The 22,815-nt window shown below is 55.3% G+C and overlaps 1 protein-coding gene across 1 annotated transcript; it reads right to left on the bottom strand.

The window, feature by feature from the left end:
• Window positions 1–6,239: 6,239 nt before the first annotated feature.
• On the bottom strand, window positions 6,240–13,092 carry LOC108522049 (uncharacterized). The gene is made up of 3 exons (XM_083287436.1): window positions 13,007–13,092; window positions 9,590–9,738; window positions 6,240–6,596 (listed from the first exon to the last, which is right to left on the bottom strand). The coding sequence occupies exons 1-3, from the start codon at window positions 13,016–13,018 to the stop codon at window positions 6,470–6,472; spliced, it is 288 nt and encodes a 95-aa protein (XP_083143562.1). The 5' UTR covers window positions 13,019–13,092; the 3' UTR covers window positions 6,240–6,469.
• Between the last annotated feature and the right edge of the window lie 9,723 nt (window positions 13,093–22,815).

Below are 22,815 nucleotides of genomic sequence, written 5' to 3'. Positions count from 1 at the left end.
TGAGGGAGATGCGGAGGCTCTGAGGGGAATGCAGGGGTTCTGAGGGGGAGGCGGCCCGGGGCTCTGATGGGAAGGTGGGGGCTCTGAGGGGAGGCCGAGGGGCCTCTGAGGGAGGCCGAGGGGGCTTGAGGGGAGGCGGGGGCTCGATGGGGAAAGGACCGGGGGGTCTAGAGGGAGAGAGGGGCTCTGAGAGGAAGGTGGGGACTCTGAGGGGGAGGCAGGGGGGCCTCTGTGGGAGAAGTGAGGGGTGGTTCTGAGGGAGGACGGAGACTCTGAGGGGAGGCCGTTCCTGCCTCTCTCTGCTGTGCTGGGGATCGCTGCGCCTTTGTGCTCCTCTGCTTGTGGATGGGCCACTCCAGGTCTGTCCTTCTTCACGCGGCATCCATCTCCCTGCATTCTCTCCTTTATAAGGGCACCTGTCATTGGATGCAGAGACTGTTCTAATCCACCATGATTCTATCTGGAGAACCTAAACTTAATTACATCAGTAAAGACCCATTCTCCACGAGGTCCCACTCGCAGGTTCTAGGGGGATATGTCTTTTGGTGCCACCATTCCTCCCGCTGCGATGCTCCTGTAAACTCATTAAACTTTATGGAGGGGAGTCAGGTGGGGATGCCCTCGGCCTCACTCCGTGGGCGTCAGGGGGCGCATCGCCTGCAGGCCGGCCCTTCTGCCCTCTCAGAGGCAGCCACAGCTCAGGCCAGGCTGGAGGGTGGGGTTGGCTTCCTCCCTCCCTCTCTCTCACTGTCCCACACCCCTGCCTTCTTCGTCCCATTCCACCCCCCACCTGCTTCCTCCCATCCTCCCTCTTACTGCCAGCCCCCTGTATCTCCTTCCTTCCATCCTCCCTCTCACTGGCCCCCCTCCCCCACCAACCTGCTTCCTCCCTCCGTCCCCCTCACTGCCTCCCGCTCCCTGCCTGCTTCCTCCCATCCTGCCTCTCACTGGGCCCCCGACCTGCTCCCTCCCATCCTCCCTCTCACTGACCCGCCGCGTGTGAAGTGTCTGTCAGGCTGGGAGCCAAGAAGCAGCAGGTGCCTTCAGTGTGACCTCATACATTCATTGCCATGAGCTGGGTCTGCTCCCCTGGCTCAGACCCTCGATTTTCAGGGTCTGATGAAAATCTGATGAGTCGGGGGTGGGCACCCAGGGCAGCTGCTCAGGGATGGCTGCATGCGGCCTCTTGGTGGACATCAGCTGCTGTCTAGCTGGGGCTCTGTTACTTCTGTTCTTCAGATCTGGTGCCTTTTTATGCCATTGCATATGGAATTGTTTAACAATTTCATTTTCAAATTGTTCATAGAAATATAGGAAGATAATTGAATTTTGTGTGTTAATTAGATATCCTGAAACCTGACTAGATTCACTGAATCATTTTCAGTAGTTTGTTTTGTAGATTACATAGGGTTTCCTCAATACATAATCATGCTTGCAAATAATGGCTTTCTTCCTCTCTTTTTCCCCTCCCTCCCCCCATCTTACTTTCTGATTTTTATGCTCTCTGTTTCCTTTTCTTGCCTATTGCATTGGCTGGGATCCCCAGTACTGTATGGAACAAACAGTGTTAAAAGTGACCCTAAGTATGGTGTTGTTAGTTTTCTATAAATGTATTTAATCAGGTTGTGGAAGATCCCCATTATTTCTGGTTTGCTAAGAATTTTATCGTAAGTACCTACTGCATCTTTTTTTCCTGCTACTGTAGGCTTGGGGTTTTCTTTGTGGGAAGGTTTTTATGTATGAATTTAGTTTTTTTAATAGGAATAGGGTTATTTGCAGCTTCCCCCTTATTTCCAGTATTTCAAGAAGAGGCGATTTTAATGTTACATTGTGACAACCAAGACAAACCCTGGTTTCTAGGAGAGAGATGGCAGATTTCTGGCTGGGGACAGCCAGCGTGCACAGGGTCTCAGAACGGTTCACTGTGCCTGAAAGTGAGGGGCCTCTCCGGGACGAATGGGGCCTGTCGAGAAGACAAAGCCAGTTTGAAAGAGATGGCGTTGGTGAAATCTGGGACAACCTGAGCGTCAAAAAGAATGAGGTCCATAGTTAACTGGGATACATCTAATCCGTTTACATCCATGAATCCACAATGACACTCTAAGGAAAGAGAACGCCTGAAAAACTCACCTCAGGCAGATCTTAAACCAACTCTTTATTTTGAATATTGGTGGCCAAAGGGAAAAATCGAGCATTATCTTGCTTGCGCTAGAAAGAGGAGGCCAGTATAACCAAATGGCTCTAAGTATGAGGAAAGACCTCCTTTAAAAAGGAATGTTGGGTCGGGCATGGTGTCTCACGCCTGTAGTCCTAGCACTTTGGATTACAGTCTTAGGGAGACTGAGGCGGGTGGATCACCTGAGGTCAGGGGTTCGAGACCAGCCTGGGCAACATGGAGAAACCCCATCTCTACTAAAAATACAAACACTAGACAGGTGTGGTGGCACATGCCTGTAATCCTAGCTGCTTGGGAGGCTGAGGCAGGAGCATGGTGAAACCCCATCTCTACTAAAAATACAAACATTAGCTGGGTGTGGTAGCTCACGCCTGTAATCCCAGCTACTTGGGAGGCTGAGGCAGGAGAATTGCTCGAACCCAGGAGGCGGAGGTTGCAGTGAGCTGATATCGCACCGTCGCACTCCAGCCTGGGCGACAGAATGAGACTCTGTCTCAAAAAAAACAACACAAAGGAATGTTGGCCCATAAACGTGAATGAGTGACTGAGTTAGAAAAATCATCTTTTCCAAACACCACTGAAATCATGGACTAGGGCAAGGTTAGCCCGTGAGTGTTGAGACCGTGAGGTGAGCGGCCACTGGCGGCAGGACCCTCATCTGGTATCGGCCGCAGGGAAGGCTGTGAGCCTCCCCTCGTGTGGGCATCAGCCTCAGCCTCCCAGCGAGGGTCACCCAGGGAGCGTATCTCCTGGTGGGAAGTGCAGGAGCTTCCCATCCCCTGGATACGTCATAGCAGCCGAAATGTTCACCACGAATCCAGCAACCTGTGGAGCTGATTTCCATTTCTAAGGAATGAGGGGGGATGGGAAAGGAGCCCCCAGGACAGCAATGCCAGGCCTGGTGGGGACCTTTCCCGGACACCCGGCCTCCTTGGTGAGGCAGGTGGCGGAACTGGTTCCACGTCTGATCTTCCTTAGACAAACCTGCCCTCAGAGGAAATTGTGGACAACTGGAGAAATTGGAAAATGTACTAGATATTGGCTGATATTGAAGGATAGATGTGTTGTTAAGTATGGTAATTCGATTTTGGCTCTCTAGGGAAATGCTCTTATTTTAAAAAGATGTGCGCTGGAGAAAAAAGAAACAGCATGTGGCAAATACATCCATGGATGTCCTCCTGGTTTAACTGGTTCTGTGGCCTTGGTTTCTGCCTTCCCGATGACACCTCTGTGATTGGAGTCCAGACGCCGGCATCAGACCGGCCTCCGCAGGGAGGAGCTGGGGTGCCCAGGCCAGGCCAGGAAGCTCCATTGCCCACTGCCTGGGCCTCACCTCATGAACGCCAAGCACCGTGGCAGGCATGGACAGAGCCAGGCGGCTTCACGCCCACACCGGCAGCTCCTCAGTCCCTCGCCCTCCCAAGTCCGGCAGTTCTGGAGCACGGGAAGCTCTCTAGGGGCTGCTGGGCAGCAGGACCTGGTCTAAGTTTGACTGAGTCTGCCCAGGTCTTCGCATGCCTGAGTGTGAGCGTGTCTGAGTCTTACCACAGAAACATTAAAATGCTTGGTGACAGGTGTGAGGAGACTTCTGGGATCTGCACTGCAGCACTTTCCTAAAACTGGGAATATTCTGAGTCTCAGAGCTTGTCTGGATGAGGAATCCCGGGGCCTGATTCTAGACAGGAACCTGAGGCACCAGCAGCAAAGCACGTGGCCCAGCCTCGGAACCCCAAGCAGCTCGGGCAGGAGTGCGCCCTCCCACCTTCCCAACCCAGTCGCAGTTACGAAAAAGGAACAGTGCACGATTCCAAAGTTATATTTAAATGCCAACTGCATTGAATTTGGCAACATTTGACAGGAGTTATGGAAAGCCTTTCAAAGATTTAGCAGGACAAAAACAAACTAGCAAGCGAGCATTGTCGGGTGCTTTAAAAGTAAACAGGCTATGGCCTGGCGCGGTGGCTCAAGCCTGTAATCCCAGCACTTTGGGAGGCCGAGACGGGCGGATCACGAGGTCAGGAGATCGAGACCATCCTGGCTAACACGGTGAAACCCCGTCTCTACTAAAAGCTACAAAAAACTAGCTGGGCGAGGTGGCGGGTGCCTGTAGTCCCAGCTACCAGGGAGGCTGAGGCAGGAGAATGGTGTGAACCCGGGAGGCAGAGCTTGCAGTGAGCTGAGATCCGGCCACAGCACTCCAGCCTGGGCGACAGAGCGAGACTTCGTCTCAAAAAAAAAAAATAAACAGGCTTGGTGTTTGTTTTAGAAAGTTGATGAACGAGCCTTGCAGGTGGATCATAGGAGTGCCTGTAATTACTGGGTATTCAACCAAGATCCCCTCTGGTCTGTGCCTCATAAAAAGAAGGCGTATTCCGCTGAAATTCAGCTCCTGGAGCTAAGATTTCAGAAATGCCCTCTGTACACCAGGTGAATTGCAAAGGGGCAAGGTGTGAGGAGGGATTCCAGGCTCAGGGCCCTGGGGGCTGGTGTCCCTCTCCTCTCCCGGAAAGCTGGCCCAGCCATCCCTCTTCCCCTTGCCCCTCTCCCACCCTCCCTGGTCTCCTTCTCTCCCTGTCTCTCTCCTGCACTGGGCGCCTTCCAGCTTTGGGAGCAGGGCCCAGCTTTGCCTGAGGATTAACGACAGAGAGAGTGAAGATGTGGCTGGCAGACTGCCCGCTGCCCCTGTGGCTGGGGCCTCTACTGTCAATGGGAAGGTGACTGCATCGTTGGAGAGTAATGGGGTCATGAGGCAAGCAGGAGGGGGTGGTTGCTCTGGAAGGTTCTGCCGGGCCAAACTGTGATGAAGATTGCAGCACAAATACATCCTTCCATCCTCCAAAAGTCCAGTGTGACACCTCAGTTTATTACGGTGTTGACAGTAGTAGTGTTTTAAGGATATCATCAGATAAAATCACTCCTCCGCAGCCTGGGGCTTTGCAAAGATTAGCGAGTGGTTTTTGTTCATGAACCATCTTCAGGGCTGTCAGTCGCCTCCCTGTGAATCCCTGAGTCACCAGCGGTGAGGGTGGGGCCCAGGGCTGACCTGTGACCCCAGCCCTGGACATCTCCATGGCCAGTGTCAGGAGGGCCCTGGCTGCGTTTCTGCCCACGGACTGGCAGGCCAGGCCCCCAGGCTTTGTGTCAGGTTCCGATCCTTCTTTCTGCACGTGCTGTCTGTCCAGTAGTTCATGGTCAGCCCCAGAAATGCACACTCGAGATGACGTGGGCCTGCGCAGAACCTGCACGTGGTACAGCAGGGACCTGGCTACGCTGTCCTCTGCTTAGCGCTTCGTTGGGTTGCCCGTGACCGGTGAAGCTGGGGCTAATTTCCTTGTCTTTGACAACATGACCAGAGGGTCCAAACAAAACAGAACCCGAACCCCATAAACATCTTTGACCGTGAGATTCTGCGGCAGCCCCAGCCAGCCGAGGCCCCAGCACTTCTGTTTTCCTGAGGGCTGATCCCTGCGGCTGTAAAAGAGTGCACCCGCGGTGTAGGGTGTGGGTACAGGAGTCAGAACTGGCCTCGGCTGCAGCCAGCACCCTCCTGTGTCCAGGAGACCACCCCAGGTTCTCGATCGTCTGGCCTCTGGGCAGTGTGGCGGCCCCTCTCCCTCCCTCTGAGCTGTCCAGCGTGGTTGCAGCCTGCAGTGGGGCTCCCAGGGCCCGTGCCTAGCACCAGGAGGTGAATCCCGGCTCCAACAGCCCTCGTGGCCTTGGGAGATGCTGCCCTTTCTAAACCTGAACTTTTTCAACTGTAAAAATGAGGATATTTAATTTTCTGAGATGTCTCAGGTACTAAATATGAAATAAAGGAATTTTGGAAAAGGACAAAGCTTTATGCAGTATAAGGCATGTCCTGAAGTTGAAACTTATGTACATATTTTGGTCAAAGGTGAAATAAAATTGCATTTAAATCTGCAAATCGGAGGTGGTCAGGCAGCCGAAGAGTTCCCTGAGATGCAGTGGTTTCTTTACATGGCTTGTTGCAAGTTTGTAACATCATGGAAAGTGTTTACTACATATACATCTTAAAGATAGGAAGAAAATTTAGCAGGAAACATTCAATCCAATTGACTTAGGTTTTATTGGGCACCGGTTATGTGCTAGAGAACCCTGGGACTCTGCTGCAGTGTGGACCATGAGGTGGGGTGTTTATGGGGTCAGCGAAGTGCAGGCCATTTCCACGATGAAGATCCTGTGAACTCTGGTGTGGGTGCTTGGACCCCACGTGTGGTGTTCTTTCTCCATGACCCTCCGGAAGCTCACGCAGAGCCTGGAGCTCGCAGGCCCTCAGGCCGCCATCTTGTCCTTGGTGTGGAGGGGCTCAGCGATCTCCGGGACCCTGTCTGGGCACTTCCCTGGGCCCTGCAGCATCTTGTTCCTCACCTCCAGCTGCTCAGCCCATCCCATGCGGAGCCTGGGGCAGGGTGACAATTTCGTCATTGTGAGTCAAGCTCTTGGGACTGAGTGACAGCCAAGCCCGTGTCTCTCAGCACCTGGACACCTGTGAGAGCAGGAGTATGACACTCGCCGCTGGGGGGGTGTCACCGTGTCCCTGCCCAGCCGGCAGCTGTGACCTTGCTGGGTCTCCCAGGGCCCTGGTTGGCCTTGGCTCAGGCTGCTGCCCAGTGGGGGGTCTCACTCAGGACCCTCCTCACAGGAGAGGAAAAATGCCTGCCCCGGGAAGCAGCCTGGGCCCCCACTTCTGGAAGCTTCCGAGCCCCAGAGAGACTGCGCCTGAGCTCGAGCTCTTGCAGCCTCTGTCTCTGCTCTGCTCACTGAGTGGCAGGTGCCCTCACAGGATGGGGCGGCCTCTGTGGCTGCCTGGGGTCTGCCTGCCTCCCTGCACCCTGCTCGGTTGCCTGTGGGTGCCCACTTCCTTCTCACTTGCCGGCCCGCCTCACCTGCCCAGCCCGGCCACAGTGGACGGTGATATGTTGTGATCTCTGCCCCACGCCACAGGGGGACTTGGCAGCAGGAATGGCCTGGTCAAAGTGGTCCAGGCTCCCCGAGACCTGGGCAGATCCCCACCTGCCCGTGGCTGCCGCTTCCTTCAGCCTCAGGTATTTTTGGCTTTAGATGTTGGAGAGTGGGGTGGGTGCCTGGCTCCAGCCAAGGGTGAGCTGTGTCCATGAGGACACTTGTCCCAGATGCCCAGGACCCAGGTGACGATGGTGCTGCTGAGTGGCAGGCGGTGTAGCCCGGATGGCTGGGCCCCACGGTGATGGTCCCGAGCGACAGCTACATTCACCCTTGTCAGGCCATGGCTGCTGACTGGCGGGGCCCAGGACAGCTCCATGCATGAGGGGGTCAGCTGGGCAGGGCGTCAGCAGCTGCTGCTGTCCCACAGACTTGGTGCCTCCGGGCCTGGAGTCCTCGGCCCTCACGTCTGGCCGCCCATCCCAGAGAGGCTGCCAGGACAGCCGAGCCCGTGGTGATGGAAGCAGCGGCCTCTGTCCCTGGTGTTCCGAGCCAGGGGCTGTGGATGGCCAGTCTCCCACATGAGCCAGCTCCTCTCTCACGGCAGCTTCCCAGGGTGGGCCTGGCCCATGGGTTCACCTACGGGACCCTCTCAGCTTTCTGGGCTTCATGCAGGGAGGAAAGTTAGGCTACTCTCTAACGGGAACCCTAAGAGTGACCTTGAAAGCAGTGGTTGGCCTTGTGGCCTGGGGAGAACCGGGCTATGTGGGTGGATGGAGGGGGGTTGTGCAAATGGAGGCTCTGCCAGCCCTTGAGAGAACCCAGTGCCTGCCTGGGACACCAGCCTCCACCTCGGGGGCCGGAGGAGGCAGCGCAGACACAGTCCCAGGGCCTGAGCTCACTCCTGGGACCTGCACCTGGGCAATGGCCAGAGGACACCAGGGTACATGGCACATGCAGGCACATGCAGAGGCACGCAGAGGCACGCGGAGGCACATGCAGGCACACGTCCGGGAAGCACAGGGCAGGGTCGGTCGAGGCAGGGCCCGTGGGGCAGGCACTTGGCGGCGGGGGGCCTCTGCTTCTCCTCCATCTGCTGAGTGCCTGCCTGGTGCTGGGCTCTGTGCTGGGTCCATGTCTGTAGCTGGGTAGCTGGTGAGTGCGGAGGGGCACTCTCAGGCTCTGGGGACCGCCTCAGGCTGAGGAAGGGGCACCACGGCTCTCTTGCTTGGGGCTTGAGCACCAAGGGCTGCCTGGAGCCTCTGGAAGCGCCTGCTGTGTGCCGGCCAGTGCCTTGCAGCAAATGAGGAGCTCCGCTCCCCATCCAGCTGTCCCTGAGCAGTGGCTACACCCTGGGTCGGCTCAGGGTCACCCACTCAGCACCCATAGACCCCTGGGCTTGGCCCTGGGAGAGAAGGGTGTGCAGGCTTCGTATCTGCCTTCCTGAGCATGTCTGCTAGGAGGAGGAAGGGCACAAGTATGGATACTTCACTCAAGGGCAGTGACCTCAGAAAAACAAGCCAGAGAAAGACATTTCCTTCTGGAAAAGTTCCTGTGATCCTGGATGGGGTGTCAGGGAGATGGCAGGGGGAGGGTGTGTGGGTGAAGGGAGTGTGTGTGTTGGGTTGTGGGTGAAAGGATTGGGTGAAGGGATGTGGGTTTTGGGATGTTGGTGAAGGGGGTATGGGTGAAGGGGGTGTGTGTGTTGGGGGGGTGTGTTGAGGTGTGGGTGAAGGGGGTGTGGGTGTTGGGATGTGTGTGTTGGGGTGTGGGTGAAGGGGATGTGGATGTTGGGGTGTGGGTATTGGGGTGTGGGTGAAAGGGGTGTGAGTGTTGGGGTGTGAGTGAAGGGGGTGTGGGTGTTGGGATGTGGGTGAAGGGGGTGTGAGTGAAGTGGGTGTGCGTGTTGGGGTGTGGGTGTTGGGGTGTGGGTGAAGGGGGTGTGAGTGAAGTGGGTGTGTGTGTTGGGGTGTGATTGAAGGGGGTGTGGGTGAAGTGGGTGTGTGCGTTGGGGTGTGGGTGTTGGGGTGTGGGTGAAGGGCTGTAGGTGAAGTGGGTGTGCATGTTGTGATGTGGGTGTTGGGGTGTGGGTGCTGTGTGTGTGTTAGGGTGTGGGTGAAGGGGGTGGGTGAAGGGGTGTGTGTGTTAGGGTGTGGGTGAAGGGGGTGTGGGTGTGGGTGTTGGGTGCGGGTGAATTGGCCGTGGGCAGTGGGGTGTGGTGTTGCCTGGATGGCGATGTTTGATCTGGCTCCCGGTCTCACGGTTCGCAGCATGGTGTCTTGTCATTTCCCACTTACTGTTCCGAATGTGATCACTAGGCTGTCAGTTTCCTCCTGGGTTGACTCTTTACACAGGTCTGGAGCTGAGGGGTTTCATGGTGGGTTGAGGGCTAGGGCTGTGTCCAGGCACACTGCTGGCTGGGCTCTGCCCCTGGGCGACGAGTGCAGCTCAGGCACAGGGGTCCCCCACGCACTGTACACCCTGACTCACTTGTTCAGGGCGCTCCTGCGAACCCTCATGTCCTCGTTCTGCAGGTGTCTTGCGTGATGCTCGATTTTTTTCTCCCAAAACATCTTTATCCCACCTGAATCATATGCTACTCTTCCAGGATTCTTCAGTGTGAGGCTTTTACTCATGTTCTGGAAAATAAAAAGTGGAGAAGAGCTCAGCCACCTTGTGCCATTCCCCTTGAGGAGTGTGTGCTCCAGCACCCGGACGGCAGAGGAGCTAGCTCAGCCTGGAGCATTGTGGTCCCCACCTTTCTGGCACGTGGGAGATGGCGGAGGCTGCCCTCTGAGACTCAGGCCTCAGGTGGCTCCCGGCCGGCTCCTAAACACTCTACCCACTCCGCCTTCTGGAGCAGTCTCCTGTGTTGGCAGAAATAGAAACGGAGGGTAAATCCCATTTTGGGCTTTTAGTCATTTTAAAATCTAAGCAATGATGCACTTGTAACTCTGTGTGTTAGTGTGGGTGATCTGCGGTCCCACCAGCGAAGTGAGTGTTTCTCAGATAGGGCTGTGGCTCCTGTGCCAGGTGAGTCTATCCCTTGCTTTTGAGACAGGGTCTCACTCCCACCGCCTAGGCTGGAGTACAGTGGTGCCATCTCCCCTCACTGCAGCCTTGACCGCCTGGACTCAAGTGATTCTCCCACCTCAGCCTCCTGAGAAGCTGGGACTATAGGTGTGCACCACCCTGCCTGGCTAATTTTTGTATATCTTGTAGAGATGGGGTTTCACTATGTTGCCCAGGCTGGTCTTGAGCTCCTGGGCTCAAGCAATCTTCCTGGCTCAGCCTCCCAAAGTGCTGGGACTACAGGTGTGAGCCAGCGTGTCCGGCTCAGTCAGCCTCTCTTGACACTTGGTTATTGGGTACCTTTTGGTTTGAAATATGTAAACCCGGGAGTGGGGTTAAATGTGGCAGGTTATACTGAAAAACTTCACCTCTGCCATTTGATGTAATATGCTAAAGTGAGGCTGACTGAAATGTTTACTTTCTAATTATTTTGGACTCCAGCATCTACAGGACACCAGCAGTCTTAGAATATCAATCTACAGCCATCAAGAATGTCCAAGGCCGGGCATGGTGGTTCACGCCTGTAATCCCAGCAGTTTGGGAGGTCAAGGCTGGCAGATCACTTGAGCTCAGGAGTTAGAGACCAGCCTGGCCAACATGGTGAAACCCCATCTCTACTAGAAATACAAAAATTAGCCATTGGTGGTGGGCACCTGTAATCCCAGCTACTTGGGAGGCTGAGGTAGGAGAATCGCTTGAACCCGGGAGGTGGAGGTTGCAGTGAGCCGAGATTGTACCACTGCAGTCCAGCCTGGGCGACAGACTCCGTCTCAAACAAACAAACAAACAACTAAAGAATGTCCATGACAAAGCACAAGTGCCGACAGCAGCAGCCTTTACTGGAGCCCCGCTTGCTCTGGGTCATATCTCTCTGGGAGGCGTGGAGCCTGGGTTCCTGGGTGGTGCCTGCCCTGGCCTGGCCCCAGGTCTCTGTGGATAGCCCTGCTCTGTGCTTGAGGATGGGTTTTTTTTTTTAGACAGAGTCTCGCTCTGCCCCAGGCTGGAGTGCAGTGGTGCGATCTCAGCTCACTGCAAGCTCCGCCTCCCGGGTTCACGCCATTCTCCTGCCTCAGCCTCCCGAGTAGCTGGGACTACAGGCGCCCGCCACCTCGCCCGGGCTAAGTTTTTTGTATTTTTAGTAGAGATGGGATTTCACCGTGTTAGCCAGGATGGTTTCGATCTCCTGACCTCGTGATCCGCCCGCCTCGGCCTCCCAAAGTGCTGGGATTACAGGCTTGAGCCACCGCGCCCGGCCGAGGATGGGGTTTACACAAGGGAGCCAGAGCTACGTTTCGGGGTGCAAGGCAGCGGGTTTCCAAATGAACGAGGCATCCACTGTTCTGGGGCCACCTGAGCCCCTAAGCCGCTATCCAGCAAGCCCCTCGGGGCCTATCGGGTGGACGGCGCCATTTCTGCAGCCCTGGCTGGCTCCCTCAGGGCACTTTGTTCTTCACCTTGGCCTTGCTTGGCCTTGGAGGCATTTCTCTTTCCCCGCCCCCCACCCTTCTCTCTTGCTGGGGAAGAACACGGGGCAGCAGGCGTGTGGCCCGAGAGAAAACCAGGCAGCTAAGACCCACAGCTCGTTTCCTGCAAACGCGTCACCTGCTTTAGGTGAAGAGGGCAAGGCTGCCTTCTGGAGCTCGGCTCAGGTTGCAGTGAACAGGGGCTGGGGACTCCTTCCAGGAGCTTGATGCGACCCCTGGCTGGGGGCTTCCAGCTGCAGAGGCACGGACGCTGCGGCCTGTGCAGCCTGTTGTGACATGGGTGCTGGGCGCTTTGCTGGGGAGCTGCCCCTGGAGGGCCACATAAATCGTCCATCGATGCCACGCCCTTTGTTCCAGAAACTTAGACATGCAAAGTTGATCACGAAGGGACTGAACTCAGCCATCCTGCCTGTGCTGAGGACGCTGGTGCAAATTCAATGAGTGGAAACTCAGCCAATGAAGAGGGTGGGATGCAGGGACCCCACCAGTCAGGGCCTGCCCAGTTGCTTCCCCAGAACTTCGCACCTCCTCTGGTGTCTGGGCAGACGCCTCCCCGAGTGAAGCCGGGGCTGGTGTCAGATTCAAACCAAGTTAACAGCTGGAAAACATCTGACAGCTGAGACCTGGCTGTTCTTGGCAGGGGCTTCAGAGAGCAGCGCGGGCGTTAGCGCTTTGGCTCTTGGGATGCTCAGCCTCCAAAGGCAGCCCTTTAAACCCTCATGGGACGAAAACAAACCAGCAGCAAATGGGAGAACCAGCAAACTAGCAGAGACAGAAAAAACAGACTTGCGGCCAGGCACGGCGGCTCACGCCTGTAATCCCAGCACTTTGGGAGGCCGAGGTGGGCGGATCATGAGGTCAGGAGATCCAGACCATCCTGACTAATATGGTGAAACCCCGTCCCCACTAAAAACACAAAAAATTAGCTGGGCGTGGTGGTGGGCGCCTGTAGTCCCAGGTACTCTGGAGGCTGAGGCAGGAGAATGGCGTGAACCCGGGAGAGGGAGCTCGCAGTAAGCCGAGATTGCACCACTGCACTCCAGCCGGGCGACAGAGTGAGACTCCATCTCAAAAACAACAACAACAACAAAACAAAACAACAACAATGATAACAACAGACAACGGTGTGTGTTGGGAGGCAGGTGATGGAGACATTGTCCCCCTGAAGGCGTTGACGTCAGGAATCCCAGTGGAAAACAAAATTACAAAGTTTAATTCCCCCAGCGAAATGCAGGTGGCCTCACGTATTGTGCTAGATATCTCACGTACTCTGTTCACATTTTGGGGGTCCCCAAATGCAGCGCCAATCTCTCAAGCAAGGACAGCGCCTGTCACATCACAAAGAGCTTACTTTTCCAACCATTTCTCAGTGACCGGCGGGTTTTCCTGTCTGTCGAGGGTCCTCAGCCTGTCCCCTTCCGGGATGCACGCCTGTATCTTGCCTGCCGCTCTCTGTTATATGGGCTTGGTGACATGCACGCTTGGCGTCGGTTCAGTCCCAGAAAGACGCGCTGCCCTCTGTCTGGGCACCGTCCCTGGCAGAGCTGTCTGTCCGGCGGGCAGCTGTTGGCAGCATAGGAATCTGGAGGGCAGCCGGCTGCGCCTCCTCCGCCCTCAGCCCCCACAGGACTGTTTTTCTTCTTTCGATGGTTGCTCCCAGGAAGCTGTGTGGGTGGGAGGGAGCCAGTGTCTGGGAGGAGCGTTGGGGCATCTGGGAGTCCCTGGTTTTGCCCAGGCCTGTGTCTCAGGAATGGTGGCCTCTGCACTTAATGCAGGCGAAATGTCTATCACAAAACGACGATGCAGACACACTCAAGGCAGACACAGAAATGCTTAGGGTCTCTCTGCTCGGCCCATACATAGATTTATGTATTTATTGTGAGGAGCTGGCTCTTGTAGTGACAGGCGCTAAGAGGCCTCGGGATCTGCTGTCTGGGACTCAGGAAAGCCTGTGGTGTCAGTCAGCCCGACTCTGAGGGAGGTTGATGTAAATTTCAGACCTTGGTCCAGAGACGGTGAGATGAGGCGTCCTGGAGCAAGCAGGAAGGCAGGAGAGCAGGGGCCATTCCTCCTTCCTCCACCGACGCCCCTTCAGGCTGTCAGAGGATTGGATGACGCCCAGCACGTGGGTGTCACCCGTCCACCAATTCCGATGCCAGTCTCGTCCAGAAACACTGTCCCTGCCGCCATCCCAGTGCCATCAGGTCGGTGCATAAAGTGAAGCCCTGTACTTTGTCCTGGACGGGGCTCCTCTCTCAGGCTCCATCCCTCGAGGCCTCAGGGAGCCGGCAACAGGGCCCGGCCAAGGCCAGCCTCCTCCATGATCTCTTTTCCATCTCCTGGGTCACTTGGTTCTTTATGAGGTTTCCAAGTAATGGATAGTTTCAGGTGAAAGCTTTTGGGAAAATTTCATTTACTATCATAAAGCAGACTGTACACTTATTTTTTATATTATCCTTCACAGTTTTTTTTTTTCAAACTGGTGTTCTGTGGGTGTCATCAGTGGGTTGGGAGCTGTTTGTGATTTCCCGAGTCCTGGTGTGTGCTCAGGACACCTTGATCTGTGGCTCCCTGGGAACTGGGGTTCCGCTTCACCACCTGCCAGGACGTGACCCAGCACACAGAATGCACGAGGTGGAAAGACGGCGCTCAGGCAACGAGGGTGGAAGTCGCCGGTGGGAACCAGCAGCTGCTTCAGAAAAACCACTGCGTGCAGCACAGATGGGAGGAAGCGACCTAAAAACGGAAAGGAATAACCCCAGGAGAGGCGTCTCCAGCAGGACTGCGTTTTTGTAAAGCCCGTGGTGGTCTCCCCAAGTCCTATGCGTGAGCGCCACGGGGATCCTCCACCTGCTCTGGACACACGGGAGGAGGGAGCCGAGAAGCCAAACCAACCAACAATCAAAACACCGGCCTAGGACTTCGAAAGGTGTGTCCAGGCCCCTTCATTCTGACGTGTGCGCAGAGGGGCGTCAGGGCGCCACCGTGCTGGCCCTGCCTGATGGAGCTGCAAGGTTGCAGGGAGCGCATTCTGATTTCCACGTGTTTCGGAGTTTGCAGGTCAAGTTTGCGCTATCTGCATAACCAGCCAGAGCGGAGGAGACATTTGGGAGAATGCATTTGCCCCAAGCTGAGGCGTTTGCATTTCTTCCTCTTTCCTGAGCTACCCCAGTGCAGTGGGCTCCAGACGGTCCTGTGGCAGGAGGTTCTGAGTGAACTTTCCTGCACCCGCCACCCCGACCCCATCAGAGGCGGTCGTCCAGGCTGCAGGGCTCCAGCTGCCAGGCTCAGCCGCCTTCTAGCCCAGCAGTCCCGCCCTCCGCATCCCCTCCGCCCGCCAGCCGGGAACGCTGCCTCGTAGCCTCCTGTGCCAGTCCCGTCCTGCGCCCCTGTACCTGGGCTCTGTGACGGTGAAGCCGGCGTCCTCACGGTCGCAGCAGCAGCGCAGGCTGAGCCTTCCCCGTGTGCAGCATCACCCAGCGCTGTCCTTCCAGCCTCCCAGGAGCCCAGGGTGTGGAGGCCGCCAGACGCAGGACCTGAGAACCTGGACCCGGGCCCGGTCTGCGCAGGAGTTGGCAAGTGCTGAGCACTGTGTCCCCTTGCATGGCCACTCTGGGGGCTTCCACCCGCCTAAAGGACAGCTCCTGAAGCACCCTGGCCCTGCATTCACGGTGGCACGCAGGTGCCGTCCCCGAGCCCAGGGGTCAGGCCCAGGGCCCTTCCCTGAAATCTGCCATGAAGGTGAACGCTTGGCCCAGGGCTCCTGAGGCTGGTGGTGGCTGCTCCCCATGAGGCCTGCTGGCTCCCAGGGGCCACCCCCACTTGAGAAGGGGGTGCCGTCTACGGCTGGGCCATCTGGAAGGGGTCCAGTGATCACATTGTAAAGTCATTGTTGAACTGGGTGCTATTAACCACTAGTGAGCCACAGTCATGACATCCTTTGTAAAGAAAAATGTTCCCAACTGAAGCGCTCGCCCATGTCCGTGGTGAGATGCCTGTGTGGGGTGGTCTCTGCTTCTCCGCAAGGAACCCCTCGCTGCCTGCTCAGCTGCACCAGCGGATGGTGGCAGGAGACAGGGGCGGCGCGGTGGGCTCTGCGCCCAGCTCACTGCGAGCGTGGCTCCCTTCGCAAAATGCCCGAGAGACCAGCGCCCTCCTTGCCCCGCCCCTGCTTGGGGCGTCTCTGTGCTTGGAGGGCGCCCAGGACACAGCGGCCAGGAGCCTGCAGCCCAGGCTTCCTCGTCTTCCTGGAGGGTGCGTGAGGAGGGGTCTGCAGGCTCTGTCTCTCCCCAGAGCAGCTTGGGAGGTCCCGTGCTCCAGGGACGCCGTCTTTGACTCTCTTCTCCTGGGCCGCAAGGCTGAGGCCCAAGTGTGGAGGCTGCACCTTCTCAGCTCCACTGTGACCTTCTTCCAGTGCCAGGGGACACGCCTGGCCCCGCGGACATCGCCGCCCGGCCCACCTCCTGTCTGAGCCCTGTCAGCAGACAAGGCCCTTGGTGCCTGGAGCCATCGGGACAGATGGTGGAGCTCAGGCCCCTGTGTGGGGTGGGGAGGGGGTGAGTCCCAGCGTGGGAAGGGGGTGTCTTTCGCATCCATGGTGCTCTGTCGAGGCTCCACACACTGGACAGGCCACAACTTCTCATGGGACTCCGGCGGATGCCTGGCTCAGTGTGGCCACCCTACTGAAGCAGCATCCCAGGCCCCCGCAGCCCAGACCCCGCCCCCCAAGCTGCCCTCCTCATGCCCAGCTTGATGGGTACACAGTGTTGCCCGCTAGCACCCACGCCCTCCCGAGGGGTCCCTGGGCTGCAGCAATGTTTGGTCTGAGTGAATGAGCCATGGGGGGACAGAAGCCCCTGTAGCTGCGGACTCCCCTGCCACAAAGCACAAGGTGGGAGGGTGTACCAGAAGGCAGCGTTGCGCCCGCCTCGTGAGACCGTGGGGGTCAGCAGCTGGGCTGGGAGCTGGCCTGGGAGGCAGGGAGGCAGGGATTACCTCTGGAGCCATGTCTGGGGCTGGGACTTTGCCTAAGCCAGGCGTTCTAGGAATGAACTTTAGCTGCAGAGTCCGTTATTCATCTGGCTCAGCGTTGGGGAGAACAATAGGGAGTGGTGGGGTCTGTGGTAAAGTGAGATGCAGCCATGTCCACGGGCGGCTGGTGCTGAGCAAGGGCTCACAGGTGCTCTGGGCAAACTTTTTCCATAGATGCCTCAAATCTGAATTTTTAGGAAGCATATCCAGATTTTAAGGTGTTGACTAACTACTATTTCACCTAAAAAAGTCACTGAGCCGGCTCGCCCATGTGGGCTGGACACAGCATTGTGCTAGAATCCCAGCAGCATGGGGATCCCGCACTTCTCGGGGACCCGCGGGGGCTGTGGTGGGTGTCTGGGATTCCAGGGTGGGGGCAAAACCCTGCTTTTGAGGAGCCCTCAGATGGGGCAGAGAGAGCTGTTCCAGGACGTCCTCCATCACGGCAGGTGGGAGCTGAGTGGCTGCGGGGAATGGGGAAGGCATTCTCCTCTAGACTCAGGAGGCAGACGGGTCTCTCAGATGAGACAGCACTGAGTGGGAAGGTGGCAGTTTCATGATCGATTTCCTGACCAGAGCCACCTGCAGAGGAATCTTTTTCCCGAATACTGTATTTTCTAAGCTATTAGGAACACAGCTTGGCAATGACTGAGGGTGTCTGGACGGTGAGGTGTGTGCTGGGAAGCCTTGAGGCGCCATCCCGTCTGGCATGCCCCAGGAACATATGTGGGGAGGATGCTGGGCCCTGAGCCTGTGGGTGTCGTCAGGAGGTGGCCCCTCTTTTCCTGGTTCTTTGCCTGCTGGTGCTGGTCTGTGAATGCCCTCGGGCCTCCTCCTGGAAGAGCCTCTTCCCTGGGCCGGTGCTAAGCTGCAGAGGCTGCAGGTGTGTCTCTGCACGTGGCTGTGCTCTGTGGGCTGCGTCCTTTCTCCTGTTGTCTGGGATTAGCTGCCTTCCTCTGCCCAGATGTGGCTTGGTTCCATTGGAGTCCAATGTCAGAGGGCAGTCGGATGTTTCTAGATCAGCTGTGTCCATAGGGGCACGGGCCTCCTCATCACCGTCCCTGCCCCGGGCTGGGCACCACACTTACGCCTGGCCATCCTCTGCCCAGGAGAAAAGGGGGAGTGGGTGCTGGGATTGTGTACTTGTGTGCACAGGTGTGTGTGCAGGGCTGTGGGTGTACGCACGCCTGCGTGTTTAATCAATACCAAGTGGGCTGGGAACCTCACCCTGAAGTGTGAAGGGCCGCGCCTCATTTAGAATTCTTCTCTTTTTCTCCTTCTTGAGCAGCAGGATGTCGAGCGGGACCCTGTCTGGTGTGGCTGTGTCCGGCCCCTCGTGCAGGCCCTGCACCGTGGACTCCCAGTGTCCGGGGATCCGTGCCTAAAGATGCTGCTGGTTCTGCCAGCCCAGCGTTTCCTGAGTGTTTCCCGAGAGGCTCTGGTTGCACGGAGTGAGTTCCAGTTTAGGTCTGGTTAGTTCTGCCCCAGCGTCTCTCAGGAGCTGCGTTTCTTCTTCATGACCTTCCCCTTAGACCTGTGTCAGATCAGGGTTAGAGGTTGGTCTCCTGGCCCGTGTGGCCACCGTGGTGCCCTCGATGCTCTGCCACAGGCTCCCTTTCTTTTCGTGGAGGCAGCGTCCGGCCGTAGTGAAACTGAGTGTGGGGAGGGGGGCACAGAGCTCCCAGGTCCCAGCCCCCAGCTGCCTCAGTGGAGAAATTCCCGGACACGCTGAGTGAGGCTTCTGGGATGAGGGACAGAAGGCAAAGGATTAAGGGGTTAAGTAAGTGCAAATGCAGCTTTGGAGGTTTAAAATCCTTCACGTGCTGTGAGGGAAGAACAGGTACCAGACTGGAAGCCATGTCAGGTTGCCCTCGAGGGAGCCCTCAGCCAGCGTGAAGACCCATCTGGGCTGCCCTGAGGGGACACCCCTGTGCTGGGGCCAGTGCAGGAAACGGACCTGCGGGGGACGGCTCCTGTCAGCCCAGGGTGGGCTGGGCCGGGACCATATGCACAGCATGGCTGAGAAAACGAGCAAGACTCCAAGGTCCACCCAGGGGCCCGATGGCCTTTAGGGAGACCTAGCACTGTTGTGGGATCAGGAGGACCAGAGAGAGACCTTGGAGTGTGTATACAGGAGGATATCTTTATCACTGAGTGCACTCAGACCCAGCAAACTCAACGTCCAAAGACTGGGCCCGGAACAAAGACAGTGCCTGACTTTTATACACACTTCACAAAAGGGGGTGGGCTAGCTTGAAGCAAGCTTACAGTGGCGTGAAAGCAGGGATACCGAGGCAGGACAAACTCAGGATTGCACATGACTGTTGCCAAGCAACCCAGATGTCCATTATCTAGGTTAGCCTGGGCAGGAGCTTATTCATAACCTTTGCTGTGGCGCCCAGGTGGCCGTAACTGAGGCCTGCTCAGAGGCTCATGACCGTCACTCTGCTGCCTAGATAAACAGAATACTTGAAGTCGCTAGTTATAGAGAACAGGAATTTATAAACTCATTCCATAAAACAAAGGAAAATTTGTTTTTCTCCTCCCTATGTTGAGGGAGTGCTAGGAGAGTCTCCAAGCACATTCGGTAATATTATTATTAAGACTTTTCCTGGGTCTGGGCTGTGCTTGTTGCTGCCTTTGGGACAAGGCAGCCTAACACAGGAAAGCTTATTTCTCTTTCTTTTTAATTTTATTTTTCTTTAATTTCCTGCCTCAACACCACCTGAACGTGGCTTAGTCTGCGGCCCGTGTTCGTGGAGGGCTGAATAGTGTCCTTAGGAAATATGTTAAAGCCCTAACCTGTGAACACAGAGGTTTTTGAAAATGGGTTATTTCAGACGTTATGCGTTAGGATGACCTCATGATGGATTAGGGTAGGCCCTAAATCCCATGACCGGCTTGCTTTTAAGAAAGGGGAAATGTGTGCACAGACACACAGGGAAGGTCCCGTGAAGCCCGAGGGAGAGAAGGAAGTGACATGTCTACACTCCAAGTGCAGGGAGAAAAGGTTCAGGGCTGAGGCTCCTGGAACAAGACTGATTCACCAGAGAAAAGCGAGCAAATGTATTTTGGTTTTATGTGACTTGGAGCCTTCGTAAGGAAATGAAGACCCAGAGCCGGGCCGACCTGTGTGTTTGTGCTTTGGCTTGATGAAGAGGGGATGGCCGTGGGGAAACATGGATGAGGACGGGAGGCTGTGATGTGACGGGTGAACTGGGCACCTCAGCATGGCCTGTGTGCCTGGGGGAGAGGGGATAGGTGAGCAGGGAAGTGACCGTGTTGACTGCACAGCCACCACCTAAACCTCAGTGTTCGTGTCGTGATTGAGCTCACGCAAGCAAAGCTATCTCCAGCGGGGACTTTCCCTTCCAGAGAGCACGCACACTTCAATTTTTACCTGTTCTCAAACTGACCCTTTGCTCATTGTAACAGTGAAAAAGATAGCCCCAGGTGGAGCTGTAAGAGGCTAATGAGACACACCACGTACGAACAAGCATGTGCGGCCACCACCGTGCGCCCAGACGACCACCCAGAACGTGCTTCCTGCTAACACCTCTCCCACCTTCTTTTTTTTTTTTTTGAGGTGGAGCCTAGATTGGTCCCCAGTCTGGAGTGCAGTGGTGCGATCTCAGTTCACCACAACCTCTGCCTCCCAGATTCAAGCGATTCTCCTGCCTCAGCCTCCCGATGAGCTGGAATTATAGGCATGGGCCACCACGCCCAGCTAATTTTCTATTTTTTTAAGTAGAGACGAGGTTTCTCCATGTTGGTCAGGCTGGTCTCGAACTCCCGACCTCAGGTGACCCACCCGCCTTGGCCTCCCAAAGTGCTGGGATTACAGGTATGAGCCACCACGCCCGGCCACCTCTCTCACCTTCTTATGGATCATCGGGTAAGACTCCCATAAAGGGAGCCTCCCTACGGCTGGTCTCTGCTGTCTCATCCTCATGACCCGCCCTGAGTCCTCTCTCCCTTAGGGTGGCCTGTCTATTCTGCACCTCACTTTCAAAATACTCCTTTTTTTTTTTGAGACAGAGTTTTGCTCTTGTTGCCCAGGCTGGAGTGCCGTGGCGTGATCTCGGTCCCCTGCAACCTCTGCCTCCCAGATTCCCGGTGTGGCCGGGAGCAGATTCCCCCTCCCGTCTCGGCAGGAACTGACCCTGCCAACGCCTGACCTCAGACTTCCGGTCCCCAGGCTGTCAGACACAGATTCTGTTTTGCTTAGTCAGGCAGACACTAGGCTCTGTCCCCTATGGTGGCACCATGGGTGCCTCTCATCGGTTCTTTTCAGGTGGCAGGAAGTCCAGCACACATGCAGGCCAGGTCGCCAGGAGATCTAGGCAGAGTGACATGCAGATTTTGGGGTCCCCTCTGGCTCTGTCCTTTCCGGGAACTCCTCTTTCCTCCCTGGCTGCTATGTTGCTCTCTGGGTCCTCAGGCCGGAGGGATGGTGGTTTCCTACCCGAGGCTTTGCTCCCCGGTGTGTGGAGCCACAGCCAGGACTCAAGTGGGAGAGGAGCTCACACTCTCAGAGCACTGAGCATTGAGAGGCAGCATGGCTGCAACTGTGAGGAAATATAGGGAGCCACATGCCCGAGCAGGAGCTTACCTACTGACCACTCTGCCTGAGAGCCACCTACTGGATCACATACCAAAGCTTCAACATCAAAAATGCTTCTCTAACATACCCCTGCTGTAAAGCCAAAGACAAGAAGTCATATACAAATAAAGACCCTGCACAAAGCTTCAGCCCTGTGAAAACATCCAGAAGTCTATTGACTGTATTCAAAATATACCACAGGTAAAGGAACACCCACATACAGAGATGAGAAAGAGCCAATGCAAGAACTCTGGCAACTCAAATGGCCAGAGTGACTTCCATCCTCCAAACGATGGCTTCTTGTTCTCCAACAAGAGCTCTTAACGAGGCTGAGTTGGCAGAAATGACAGAAATAGAATTCAGAATATGGATAGAAACAAAGATTATTGAGGTTCAGGAGAATGGCAACACTCAATCCAAGAAAACTAAGAATCACAATAAAAGGATACAGAAGCAGACAGATGAAACAGACAGGTAAAAAAGAACCTAACTGACCTGGTAGAGCTAAAAAATACACTACAAGAATTTCACAATGCGATCACAAGTATTAACAGCAGAATAGACAAAGCCGAGGAAAGAATCTCAGAACTTGAAGACTGGCTCTCTCAAATAAGACCATCAGACAAGAATAGAGAAAAAATAATAAAAAGAAACGAACAAAACCTCCAAGAAATATGTGGTTATGTAAAGAGGTCAAAGCTATGAATCATTGGTATCCCTGAAAAAGATGAGGAGAAAGCAAACAGCTTGGAAAACATATTTCAGGATGTCATCCAAGAAAACTTCCCCAACCTCACTAGAGGGGCCGACAGTCAAATGTAGGAAATACAAAGAACCCCTGCAAGATTTTACACAAGAAGATTATCCTCAAGACACATAATCATCAGGTTTTCCAAAGTCAAAATGAAAACAAGAGTGTTAAAGGCAGCGAGAGAGAAAGGGCAGGTTACCTACAAAGGGAACCCATCAGGCTAACAGTGGACCTGTCAGCAGAAACCCTACAAGCCAGAAGAGATTGGGCATATTCAGCGTTCTTAAAGAAAAAAAAACTTTCAACCAAGAATTTCATATCCAGCCAAAATAAGCTTCCTCAGCAGAGGAAAAATGAAATCCTTTTCCAATAAGCAAATGCTGAGGCAGTTCACTCGCACCAGACCCACCTGACAAGAGATCTTGAAAGGAGCACCAAATAAGAAGAGGGAAGATTGTTACTGGCCAATACAAAAACACACTTAAACACATAGACTAGTGACACTATAAAGTAACTACATGAACAAGTCAGCATAATAACCAGCTAACAATATAATGACAGGATCAAATCCACACATATCAATACTAACCTTGAATGTAAATGGGCTAAATGCTCCATTTAAAAGGCATGGAGTGGCAAGCAGATAAAACAGCAAAACCCAACAGTATGCTGTCTTTAAGAGACCCATCTCACATGCAATGATACCCATAGGCTCAAAATAAAGGATTGGAGGAAAATCTATCAAGAAAATGGAAATCAGGAAAAAGCAGGGGTT

The sequence above is a fragment of the Rhinopithecus bieti genome, unplaced genomic scaffold (assembly GCF_001698545.2).
Source record: "Rhinopithecus bieti isolate Rb0 unplaced genomic scaffold, ASM169854v2 scaffold_63361, whole genome shotgun sequence".
In the NCBI taxonomy this organism is placed as follows: Eukaryota; Metazoa; Chordata; class Mammalia; order Primates; family Cercopithecidae; genus Rhinopithecus; species Rhinopithecus bieti.
This window is presented reverse-complemented; position numbering and strand designations above follow the sequence as displayed.

What these genes read in the sequence shown, in the direction of transcription:
- LOC108522049 (XM_083287436.1), bottom strand. An exon ending in CGCAGGAGCGCCCTGAACAA is followed by an intron (nt 6,597 to 9,589) that starts GTGAGTCAGGGT and finishes ACCCTGCCCCAG; the next exon opens with GCTCCGCATGGGATGGGCTG.